We start from the raw sequence: 12,361 nt of genomic DNA, 5'->3' as shown, positions 1-12,361 counted from the left end.
GGCAGCTCCCCAGGGTCCTTCCTCTGCTCTCTCTTCCCAGGATTCCAGCCACATCTGGCCCCACTCTCTACCAGGCCCCTTCTTCTCCACCAGGCCTGCACCAGCAGCCTTCAGACTCAACACAACCACCCCTCCTCCACCCCTCACTCCCTCTCTGCCCCACATTCACCAGCAAAGCATGCACCTGCCCACCCCACAGCAGTGATGCGTCTCGAGTCAGCCCGCATGCCCCTGCCCCACACAGGCTTGCCGTGTCCCTCAGGACAAAAGCTAACATCCTCAGGGCAGCTCCTCAGGCCACAGGACCTGCCTGTATTCCCGCCCACCCTGTGCCTCCATCAGGCCCTCTACGGGGCTATGCCAGGCTCCCACGGCTGTGGGAATTAATAGGAACCTCTCCGGCTCTCGCCAGAGACTGACGGACTGAAAGAAATGGAGTCACAGCTGCAAGGGCCGCACCAGACACCCCTCCCAGACTCACCAGGCCTGCACCCTTCTCTGGATGTACAGCTTCCAGAAACGGAATCTGATAAGCCTGAACTGCAGCTGCAGGATTCTTATATGTTGCGAACTCTCAGCGCACTGTTCAGCCCCAGGCTGCGCTGTGAGCACAACATCACGAGGGTCCCACAGAAACGCTGCCAACATTGCAGTGTGCAGTTGAGGTAAGGCCATGAGGAAACAGTCCACGTAAACGAGAACAAGGTATGAAGCAGAAGATTTGAGAAGATGACGAGGTGCGGCCTGATTTTCTCAGTCCAAGGGCCGGCTGAGGCGGCTCCCACTAGAAGCCCTGCCTCCTCTCCCCCGGATGCTGCTGAGTACTGGCTCAGGGTCAAGGCCCAGAACAGATGAAGAGCCCACGCGACTCAGCCGGGGCACCAAGGAAGGAAGCGAGACAACTTCCTGCTTGCAGAGCAGGCGGAAGAAAACGTGCAGGAAGGGCAGCTCAAGGGGGCATCCAGGGAGTGTGTCCCAGACACCAAAATGGCGAGACGCCTACATCCTCTCTGGCACACTCAGGTATCCATGCGTTTGGTGCTTTGGGTCAAATGTGGAAGGAAGTAACCCCATGGAGCACCAACGCCACGCCATACAGAGCTTGGGAAGAAGGCACTCGACTACTGCCAAACAGCATTACAAATAAAAGGAAACGGAATGGAAGGAGCATCAGCGGCCACAGTGAGGAAAGCACGGCCCTTATCTTAAGCGTGTGCCCCAATTCCTGTCTAGGGCTGCTCAGTGTCACACAGCATTAGCTGGATCATCCGGAAAAGGAGCCAGCATCTGTGAGACCCGTGTGGCACCAAGTTACCTGGAGTCAATTCACCGCCACTGCTGCCCAGGCAGCGGTCCTCTGGCCTTCCCCATCCACTCTACACCCAGCAAATGATCATACTTACCTTAAGGCTTGTACAAGGTTGAGATCAGCAAACTCATGGAGTTCAACAAAGGCTTGAAGAACTTTAATATTAAATTCATCCCTGGGAAAAAAAGAAGTAAGTTTCAAACCTAATGTACATTATCGCAATCATTTTAAAAGATGCGGCTGATGAATAATGTGGCTATGAACGTTCATGCACAAGTTTCTGCATGGCCATGCTTTTTTAAAACATTTGTATTTTTTGTAGAGGCAGGGCTGACCATGTTACCCAGGCTGGTCTGCAACTCCTGGGCTCAAGTGGTCCTCCCACACCTCCCTGGGCCTCCCAAAGTGCTGGGATTACAGGCATGAGCCACCACACCTGGCCACATTTTTATTTCTATTGAGTAAATACCTAAGAGTGGAATTACTGGGTTCCATGTTAAAGTTTATGTTTTACATTTTGAGTAACTGCCAGAGAGATTTCCAAAGTATCATTTTATATCCTTTTTTTTTTTTTGAGCCAGAATTTCACTCTTGTGGCCCAGACTGGAATACAATGGCGTGATCTCAACTCACCGAAATCTCTGCCTCCTGGGTTCGAAGCGACTCTCCTGCCTCAGCCTCCTAAGTAGCTGGGATTACAGGCATGCGCCACCATGCCCGGCTAACTTTTGTATTTTTAGTAGAGATGGGGTTTCTCCATGTTGGTCAGGCTGGTCTCGAACTCCCGACCTCAGGTGATCCGCCCACCTCAGCCTCCCAAAGTGCTGGGATTACAGGTGTGAGCCACGGCACCTGCCTGCATCATTTTATATCTTATCAGCAATGAATAAAGGTTTGACTTCCCTGCAGCCTTGCTGGCATTTGTTATGTGTCTTTTTTATTACGGCCAGCCTAATGGGTGTGAAATGGTATCTCCTTGTGGGTTTTTTTTTTTTTTTTTTTTTTTTTTTTTTCAGACAGAGTCTCGCTCTGCTGCCCAGGCTGGAGTGCAGTGGCACATTCTTGGCCCACTGCAACCTCCACCTCCTGGGTTCAAGCGATTCTCCTGCCTCAGCCTCCCGAGTAGCTGGGACTACAGGCACCCGCCACCACGCCCAGCTAATTTTTTGTATTTTTAGTAGAGACGGGGTTTCACCGTGTTAGGCAGGATGGCCTAGATCTCCTAACCTCGTGATCCACCCACCTCGGCCTCCCAAAGTGCTGGGATTACAGGCGTGAGCCGCCACGCCCAGCCTCTCCTTGTGGTTTCAATCTGCATCTCCTTGATGATCAATTGAGCATTTTTTCCTGTGCTTATTGGCCACTTGTGTAACGTCTATTCAGATCCTTTGCCAGTTTATAACTGAGTAATTTTTGTTATTTTTACTCTTATTTGGAAGAGTTCTTTATATAATCTAGATAGAAGTCCTTAGGAGATTACAAGGACTGAATCAGTATGATAACTGGTCCTTATAATCTGCTAAGGACTTCTATCTAGATTATATAAAGACAAATAGATGAAGATATTTGCAAGTAATACTGATTTATTTGTATTTTTTGTAGAGGCAGGGCTCACTATGTTACCCAGGATGGCCTGTGGGTTGTCTTTTTACCTTTTTTTTCAGGCTAGTCAAGTGAAGCAGTGGGAGTGGGGAAGGAACCAAGGAATCTGTAACTGATGATTAGCTGTGAACACCACCATGCCCGGCCAGCCTTCAATTTCTTGATGTCTTCTGAAGCACAATATTCTGATGAAGTAGAGTCTACCTACTTTTACCCAGCACCATTTGTTGAAAAGGCTATTCTTCCCCCCACTGAAATTGTCTTGGTAACCTGGTTGAAAAATTATTTGACATTAATGTGAGGGTTTATTTCTGGATTCTGAATGCTGTTCCATCATTTATATATGTGTATCCTTATGCCAGTCTTACAATGTCTTGACTATACACTTTAGTCTTTTTTTTTTTTTTTTTTTTCTTTTTTGAGAGAGTCTCACTCTGTTACCCAGGCTGGAGTCCAATAACATGATTTTGACAAACTGCAGCCTCTGCCTCCTGGGTTCAAGCGATTCTCCTGCCTCAGCCTCCCGAGTGGCTGGGATTATAGGCACCTGCCATCATGTCTGGCTAATTTTTGTATTTTTGTAGAGATGGGGTTTCACCATGTTGGCCAGGCTGGTCTTAAACTCCTGACCTCAGGTGATCTGCCCGCCTCAGCCTCCCAAAGTGCTGGGATTACAGAGTGAGTCACCGTGCCTGGCCACTTTATTTTGTAATCAGGAAATGTGAGTTCTGCAACTTTGTTCTTTTTTAGACTGCTGTGGTTATTTTGGGTCCCTTGAATTTTCCATAGTAATTTTAGGATGCGCAACTTCTGCAAAGAGGTCAGCTGGGATTTCAATAAGAAGTACAATAAATCTGTAGATCACTGTTGGAATATTGGCATCTTAGCAATAGTAAGCCCTCCAATCCATGAACATGGGATGCTTTTCCATTTATTTAGGTCTTTTCATTTTTTTCAACAATGTTTTGTGGTTTTTGGAGTAAAAATGTTGCTTTTTTGTTAAATTTATCCTAAGTATCTTATTCCTTTTAATGCTATTATAAATGGAGCTGTTTACTTAATATCTGTTTCAGTTTACTCATTGCTATTGTATAGAAATACAATTGATTTTTTTTTTTTTTTTTTTTTTTTTTTTGAGCCAGAGTCTCACTCTGTAGCCCAGGCTGGAGTGCAGTGGCGCCATCTTGGCTCACTGCAAGCTCCGCCTCCCAGGTTCACGTCATTCTCCTGCCTCAGCCTCTTGCATAGCTGAGAATACAGGCGCCTGCCACCACACCCAGCCAATTTTTTGTGTTTTTAGTAGAGATGAGGTTTCACCGTGTTAGCCAGGATGGTCTCGATCTCCTGACCTTGTGATCTGCCCACCTCGGCCTCCCAAAGCGCTGGGATTACAGGCATGAGCCACCACGCCTGGCCAATTGAGTTTTGTATATTAATTGTATATCATGCAACCTTACTGAATGTATTACTTCTAATAGTTTTTAATGATTCCTTAGGATATTCTATATATATGATTGCATCATCTGCAAATAGAATTTAATTTCTTCCTTTCCAATTTGGATGTCTTTATATTCTTGTCTAACTGCCCTGGCAAGGCGTGCCAGCACCAGGCTGAACAGCAGTGCTAAGAGCAGACCTCCTTGTCTCGTTCCTGATCTTAGGGGGAAAGCAGTCTTTCATCATTAAGTATGATGTTAAAGTGGGGTTTTTTATAGGTACCCTCCATCATGTTGAAGAAGTTCCCTGCCTGTCTTAGCTTTTTAAGTGTTTTTATCGTGAAGGAGTTTTGAGTTCTGTCAAATGCTTTTCCTGTATTTGTTGAGAAGATCATGTGGGTTTTGTCCTTTATGTGAAAGATACATTACTTTAATTGACTTATATGTTGAACTAACCTTGCATGCATGGGGTAAGTCCCCCTTGGTGCACAATCCTTTTTACCTATTGCTTACTATATATTACAGTCATAAGGATAGGGTCTGCCATTTTCTAGCGGTGTCTTTGGTTTGGGTATCAGGTAGTGCTGGCCTCAGAGAATGAGTCGGGAAGTATTCCACTTTCCACTTTCGATCAAATATTTTTTTTAAAAAAGCTAAAAACCAAAACCGCCCAACTTTAGGAACTACTGGGCTTTTGTTTAAAAACACTTTCTTCTGGTCTTTGACAAAAGTCTGTTTGGCATACTCAGGGCATGTGCTGCCTCAGCAGTCCTGCCCTAACCTCTGCTAAGCCAGTCGCAGTCAGAAAGTAAATCTGACCTGCTGCTTTCCATTAAAAAAATTCACTTTCCACCTTTATTCATACTGCAAGTAACAGGAGAAAGAAAACCACTGAGAAATCTGGCTTATTACTGGGCAAAACAGAAGACGATTAAGATGCTTTCCAAGACAAGGAGAAAGGGGCAGCAGCATTGTCAGTTCTGTTGTGGCTCCCTGAAAAACAGGATTCCAGAGGAGTCCCAGGATCTCAGAATACGGTAATGCCTCTCTCCTCCCATGGACACGGGAGAGGAACCAGTTGCACTGGGCTCACTTGGTATTGAGACGGGCATGTGGATGCCCACAGCCCATGGCTCTATCATGCCTTTAGGCTGTGAAGGCCCCGAAAGTGGAGCGTGAGCCTAGGTCAAGCTGCAGGGCTGAGTGGCCCCAGGTAGGGCTTTGCATCCTCCTCTAACTCACCTTTCACCCAGGTAGTCCCCAATGACGGTCTTATTTAGGCCTTCTCCTTTATAAAGGAACTGGGCGACGTCTTCTGGGGAACTCTGTAGCAGGTCATTTTCTATTAGAAACTGAATTCCCTGAAGAACATTAAAATGGAAGCACTGGTTAGGAGTGTCACTCAAACTCATTTTTCAAAGACAGAAATACACTTAGTGTCAGGATTTTACTGGTATGGACACAGCAAAAATAATACCAGAGACACCCATACAACTGCACATTCTGATTTTCCCAAATCCATACTACATTTTATCAAAGAAACGCACGTTCATTCCTCCTGTTCAGTTTAACAAGTTAAAAGACAGACAAATGGGTTACTGAACAAACCATTACAAGTGGTTATTAGAAATTATAAAGGCAGGAGTAACAGTAATATTAGATTTCCCAAGCTTAGAAAGATGGTTTATTCTGCGTCTGCGAGGAAAACTTTGTGGGTGGTGGCCACTGCCGGTTGGCCAACCTGGCCCCACTCCCAGGGACGCAGCAAGCGAGTGGTGCTGGTCCCCGCTCCCTGCCACCCCCTTCACTAGAGAGGGAGTTTCCTGGCTGCCTTTGGCACTAGAAATGACCTTGTGACCCAGATCTGGCCAGACAGAAAGGCAAGCCTGGAGGGAAAGTTTTTGATTTCCTGGTAAAAAGGAGCCCATGAGCCAGCACTGCTCTTCCTCCTCCTTTCTGCCTTGAACACTTATGTGATGACCAGAGCCACAGTGGCCATCTCACATGGGAAACCCTGAGATGGGTACAGGGACCGCCTTCTTGCCACTTGGGAGCCACCTACTGCTACACAGCTGTGTGAGAAGATAAACCTCGCCCTGTGTAAGATACATTTTGTTGGATTTTCTATTACCTGATACCAAAAACATACTATCTGACATGCTGTGCCACCAAGCTCATCCAGTCAAAGCTCATGCCCACTCTGAGGGCTGCAGCACAGCTGACAATCTCAAAGGCAATGGGCTGCCCCTGGCCTGAATCAGCTGAGCACTGTCTCATGAGAAGTCCCAGGAACCTATTAATAGAAATGTTTACCTCTAACACAGTCTTGCAGCCAGTTTCAAAATATGTGTTGGCAAGGGTGGCAAGGGAATAGGGAATTCAGAAATCAATTTGCCAGGAGGCCATTTCTACAAATTCAGAGAGGCTTTATCCAGCTAAGACTCTCAATACCCAAGACCAGGGCTGCCTCATACCCTCACGGTCCATCCAGAAATTTCCTATTTTTTTTAAACACACGAACGTCCACAGCAGCCTTATTTCCAAAAACTGAAAACAGTCAGTAAGAGAACCGATCAATACATTCTGGCATAATCACATGATGGAAGACTCTACAGCCATGAAATGGAATGAACACTCACAAGAATGAATCTCACAGACATGATATGGAGCAAAAGAAGACACGGAAGAGTATTTCAGTTCCATTCATAGAAGGTTTTAAAAAGGCAAAACTAACTTATGGTGATTAAGGACTGGTTACCCTGGGGAGTGAATTCCCTAGGATGAGGTACCAGAAAGGTGCCCTGTAATATTCTACAACTGCGGCTTGTTCTGGGTTGCAGTTATGTGAGTGTATTAATTTATAAAGATTCTTCAAGCTGTACATTTAGAATTTGTGCACCATGTTTTAATGTTACTCTCCAAAAAAATCAGTGAGTCTAACAATCCTAAATCAATTCTCATATGTATCTGGTGAGAGTTTAAGTGGGCACACCCACAGGGGCACCATCTAAATTACAAGACAGACACACACACACACACACACCACACACACACACACCCCACATACACCCCACACACCCCACACCCCACACACATGCCCCACACACACACCACACACACCACCACACACACACCCCACACACCCCACACCCCACACACACACCCCACACACACACACACACACCACCACACACACCCACACACACCCCCACACACACACACACCCACACACACACACCTCCCCACACCCCACACACACCCCACACCCAACACACCCCACACACACCCACCACACACACCCCACACACCCCCACCACACACCCCCACCACACACACCCCACACACACCACCTACCACACACACCACACACACACACACCACATACACCACACACCACAGACACACCACACACACCCACACCACACACACCCACACCACACACACCCACACCACACACACCCACACACAACCACACACACACAAACCACACACACACACACACACACAGTAGCAATGCAGGTCTGGTCCTTCGAGAGGCCTAATGCAGCCCAAGTTCCCTGAAAACAGAGGCTAGGGCAGGAAAGACAGTGCTGGGGCTTTGCTATTGGCTCTAAGTGAGGAAAACAAGTGAGGCCAGTGGAGAAGCCAGGTGAGGCCATCAGCTGCAGGTGGGAGGGGAGACAGGACACCCTGAGGGATCACTAGTTGTCCTGTCATCTCTGGGGCTACAGGGCTGGGGGCCTGACCCTGCATGGTGAAGGCCCCCGCCACTGTCAGCTGAAGCCCAGGGAACTGAATGGGCCCGGGCATGAGGCTCCCATGCCTTCCTCTGGATGCTCAAGGCCTGCCCTAAAATTCAGAACACACAAAACACTGACATTTCTTGGAGAATGCTATCTGGCAGGTGACAAAGAGACAAGCAGAGGAGGAGGACACAGAAGCTCTGCGTTCAATCACACTTGTCCTATGAGACAGAGAGGAGAAGGTGCAGAGAAGGCCACAAGACAATGGAGGCAGAGACCACAGTGAGGTGCCCACGGCTGTGGAGACCAGGAGGGTGGCAGCCGCCAGGAGCGAGGCTGGAAGGGATTCTCCCTCAGTCTAAGCAGCAATCCTGCCCACACCCCGATCTCGGACTTCTGGCCTCCTGATCTGAGCAAGAATAGATTTCTCTTGTTTTAAACCACCCCGTTGGTGGTCATTTGTCATGGCAGCCCTAGAATACTAATACACTAGGTAAATACTCATAAAAGAAAGTGAGTGTTCTAACATTATTAGAAATGTTTACTATTTTAAAATACCATTTCAAAGTCAAACAGCAGAAATGGGGGTGGTGGCACCATTTGACCCACTACACCTACTCTATCTTTTTCTGTTTCTCTTCTAGGTGTGGGTCTCAATCCGAAGCTGGATTTTATTTTATATTATTTTATTAATACCGAAGTGTCTGTCTTGTCATTACTTTAGCCCAATCAAATCTACGGTGAGCACTGATTAGTTAGCACTTACTCCTGACCCCTTATTTGGTACTTTCTATTTCACAGGCCTTTCCAGCCTTGTGTTGAATGGATCAAACTTTCTTTATTCAATGTTTGTTAATAATTTAAGAATCCTATTTCTCTTCAGTGACTACTCTTAAAATTTTGACAAGTATTTAAACTTATTTTTATCTATCAACATCTAGAAAACCTTAGCTGTTACTTCCTTCCTTCCTTTCCCCCTTGCTACTTAAATACTGACATAAATTTGGACTTAAAAAAAATCTTTTAAACAATAAATTTCTCACTTTGACATTAAAAGTTTTGCTTGTTTCTTTGCATGCCTTTCCTTTTTTATCCTATGTAGTCATTTCTTGTTTTGAGGTGTCACGCTCCAATTACACAATTCCTAGAGATCAGAGAAGCCCTTGTGTGTCTGAACATGTGTTTCCTCACCTTCTCTTGTGAGTGACAGGACAGACAGAATTTGGGGTTTTAAATCATGTTTCCTCAGGCCTTGGCAGGCACTGCTCCCCTCCTGTCTTTGATCCAGCATCCCTGACAAGCTTGCTGTGCTCCTCATTTCTTCTTAGGTAATCTGATCTTTCCTTCCTGGGAAATTTAATGAATTCCTCTATCCATGAGTTTTACAACATTTTACTTGACACGTCTATGTGTATAAGTCTTTTCAATTTTTATCCTGCTTGGCATTTGGTGGGGCCTTTGAATCTAAGGATTTTTCTTAGTTCTAAAATATTCCAAGATTTCTTTGAAATATTTCCTCTCCTCCATTTTCCATTCTCTCCTTCTGTGACTTCTATTACATGAAATTTGGGCTGCTGGACCCACCTTGCATGTTTTCTTGTAGGTCTCTGCAAAACTGAATAAAGAATTCTTAAACTCTCTTCTAGCACACGTCCACTCTTCAGCCACGTCTTCTCCATATGCTCAAGTGATGATGTGACAGACACTCCTAGTTTTCATTTCCAAGGTTCTTTTTCACAATCCCCCATTTTTATATCATGGATAAGAAACATCCTATCGTATCTCTTTGATGATATTTATAATATACACAAATATCCTACTATAAAAAGTTTCCTCCTATTGTTTTTTTGCTTCTTCTGTTTTTATTTTGTTTTGTTTTTTTTGAGACAGAGTTTTGCTCTTATCGCCCAGGCTGGAGTGCATTAGTGCAATCTAGGCTCACTGCAACCTCCACCTCCTGGGTTCAAGCGATTCTCCTGCCTCAGCCTCCCGAGTAGCTGAGATTACAGGTGCCTGCTACCATACCCAGCTAATTTTTTTCTATTTTTAGTAGAGATGGGGTTTCACCATGTTAGCCAAGCTGGTCTTGAACTTCTAACCTCAGGCAATCCACCCACCCCGGCCTCCCAAAGTGCTCGGATTACAGGCGTTGAGCCACCGCACCCAGCCTCCTGCTTCTTTTTTAACAGACAGGGTCTCATTCTGTTGCCCAGGCTAGAGTGCAGTGGTGTAATCACAGCTCACCGCAGCCTCAAACTCCTGGGCTGAAGCAATCCTTCTGCCTTAGCCTTCCAGTAGTTGGACTACAGGCACATGCCACCACATCTGGCTTGATAAAGGATTTAAGAGACAAAGTCTTACTGTCACCCAGGCTAGAATGCAGTGGTGCAATCACATTTCATTGTAGCCTCAAACTCCTGGGCTCAAGTGATCCTCCCACCTTAGCCTCTCAAGTAGCTGGGACTACAGGTGCATACCACCATGCCTGGCTTATTTTTTTTTAAAAAAACTGTTTATAGAGATGAGGGTCTCGCTATGTTAGGCTGGTTTTGAACTCCTGAGCTCAAGTGATCCTCCCACCTAGACTTTCCAAGACGTCAGGATTACAGGCATGAGCCGCCCTCCCCGCCTCTATTGTTTCCATTAAGTCTGTTTCCTCCAGCCTTAGTTCTTCTGTTTGTTGGGTTTCATGTCTCTTTCATGGTGCTGGTTTCCTCAAACGCTTGGTGGTGCTTGGTGGGTGTTTGTCTTTGTATTTTAGGGTCACTGTTGGCCTAACAGAATGCTACTTGCTTCTGGTTTTTGCTGCAGCTGCCTCCAGTGATCTGGCAGAGGAGCAGGTCAGACAGCCAACGGCTGGTCTCTGGGAGTGGGTATTTCTCTTTGTTGGTGCTGCCACCCACCGAGGACGCTGCCTGTTTTCACGGACTAAGTGCTCCCTCTTGCTTTTCCCACCTGGAGACACAATCACTGCTAGACACAAGGTCAGGAGAGCGTGACCAGTCTCGACGTCCCTCCCACAGTCCTGTTCCCCGAATGTACCTCCTCTGCGCTCGGGGAACTCTGAAGCTGCTCTTGCCGCCTCCGGCAGTTCTTTCTTGTATGTGCTGTGGGTAGTGTTTCCTTCTCCAGCTGATCCCATTTACCTTCTTCCAGGGATTCCTCAATTTCTAGTCCACTGAGTGGACCCCTGCTTGTCATATAGATTTATATATTTTATTTAAGGCATTTCTAGGAAATCAGGAATAAAGGAGAGGCTGCAGAGCGTTTTCAGCTTCCTTGATCTAATCAAACCTTCCCTCTTACTCATTAATGAACTCAAGTACTACTTCTAGAAATAATGCACCTGAACAAACCAAAGCTCCCTGTTTAAAGTGTCATCACTCTGAGACTTAGAAAACACCATCCTAGCTGGAAGGAATTTATTTGCTCTGACAATGTCTTCATGCTTCACAGTGTTACAGGTTTAATAGGGGCATGGGGAGGTAGATATAATTTTGAGTTGTGTCTGAAGCATGTGAGATCATCCTTTGCAGCTGTGAACGAAATGTCCGTGTCCCCCCCACAATTCATATGTTGAAGCCCAAACCCCCACTGTGATGGTATCTGGAGACGGGGTCTTTTGGAGGTAATCAGTGTTACATGAGGTCCTGGCCGGGGTCCTGGTCTCATGGGATTTGTGCCCTTATAAGAACATCACCCTAGAGTGAGTAAGTTCTCCTTACTCCCCAGCATGTGAGGATACAGCAAGAAGGCGGCTACTAGCAAGCCAGGAAGAGAGCCCTCGCCAGACACCAATCATGCTGGCACCCTCATCTCGGACTTCCAGCCTCCAGAACTGTAAGAAAATACATTTCCATTGTTTAAGCACCCCCTCTGTGGCTTTTTTTTTTTTTTTTTTTTTGAGATGGAGTCTCGCTCTGTCGCCCAGGCTGGAGTGCAGTGGTGGAATCTCGGCTTACTGCAAGCTCCACCTCCCGGGTTCACACCATTCTCCTGCCTCAGCCTCCCGAGTAGCTGGGACTACAGGCGCCCGTCACCACACCCGGCTAATTTTTTGTATTTTTAGTAGAGACGGGGTTTCACTGTGTTAGCCAGGATGGTCTCAATCTCCTGACCTCGTGATCCACCCGCCTCAGCCTCCCAAAGTGCTGGGATTACAGGCGTGAGCCACCGCGCCTGGCCCCCTCTGTGGTATTGTGTTAGGAAGGCTCCAGTGGACTGACAAGTGCTATATTCAAGTCTACAAAACTTGTAGTTTTGTTGGCCCT

At 46.5% G+C, this 12,361-nt stretch overlaps 1 protein-coding gene across 5 annotated transcripts in view; it reads right to left on the bottom strand.

Annotated features, from left to right (window-relative positions):
* Window positions 1-12,361, bottom strand: part of CYTH3 (cytohesin 3) — a 111,538-nt gene that overhangs the window by 10,480 nt on the left and 88,697 nt on the right. For 4 of the 5 annotated variants that reach the window (XM_063813739.1, XM_016946020.3, XM_063813738.1 and 1 more), the window contains 2 exon segments: window positions 5,590-5,708; window positions 1,404-1,484 (listed from right to left, as the gene is read on the bottom strand). In XM_063813739.1, the coding sequence (XP_063669809.1) occupies window positions 1,404-1,484; window positions 5,590-5,708 (200 nt within the window). 5 annotated transcript variants of the gene reach the window in all.

The sequence above is a fragment of the Pan troglodytes genome, chromosome 6 (assembly GCF_028858775.2).
Source record: "Pan troglodytes isolate AG18354 chromosome 6, NHGRI_mPanTro3-v2.0_pri, whole genome shotgun sequence".
Taxonomy (NCBI): domain Eukaryota; kingdom Metazoa; phylum Chordata; class Mammalia; order Primates; family Hominidae; genus Pan; species Pan troglodytes.
Note: the sequence above shows the minus strand (reverse complement) of the source record. Positions and strands in the feature narration are given on the sequence as shown.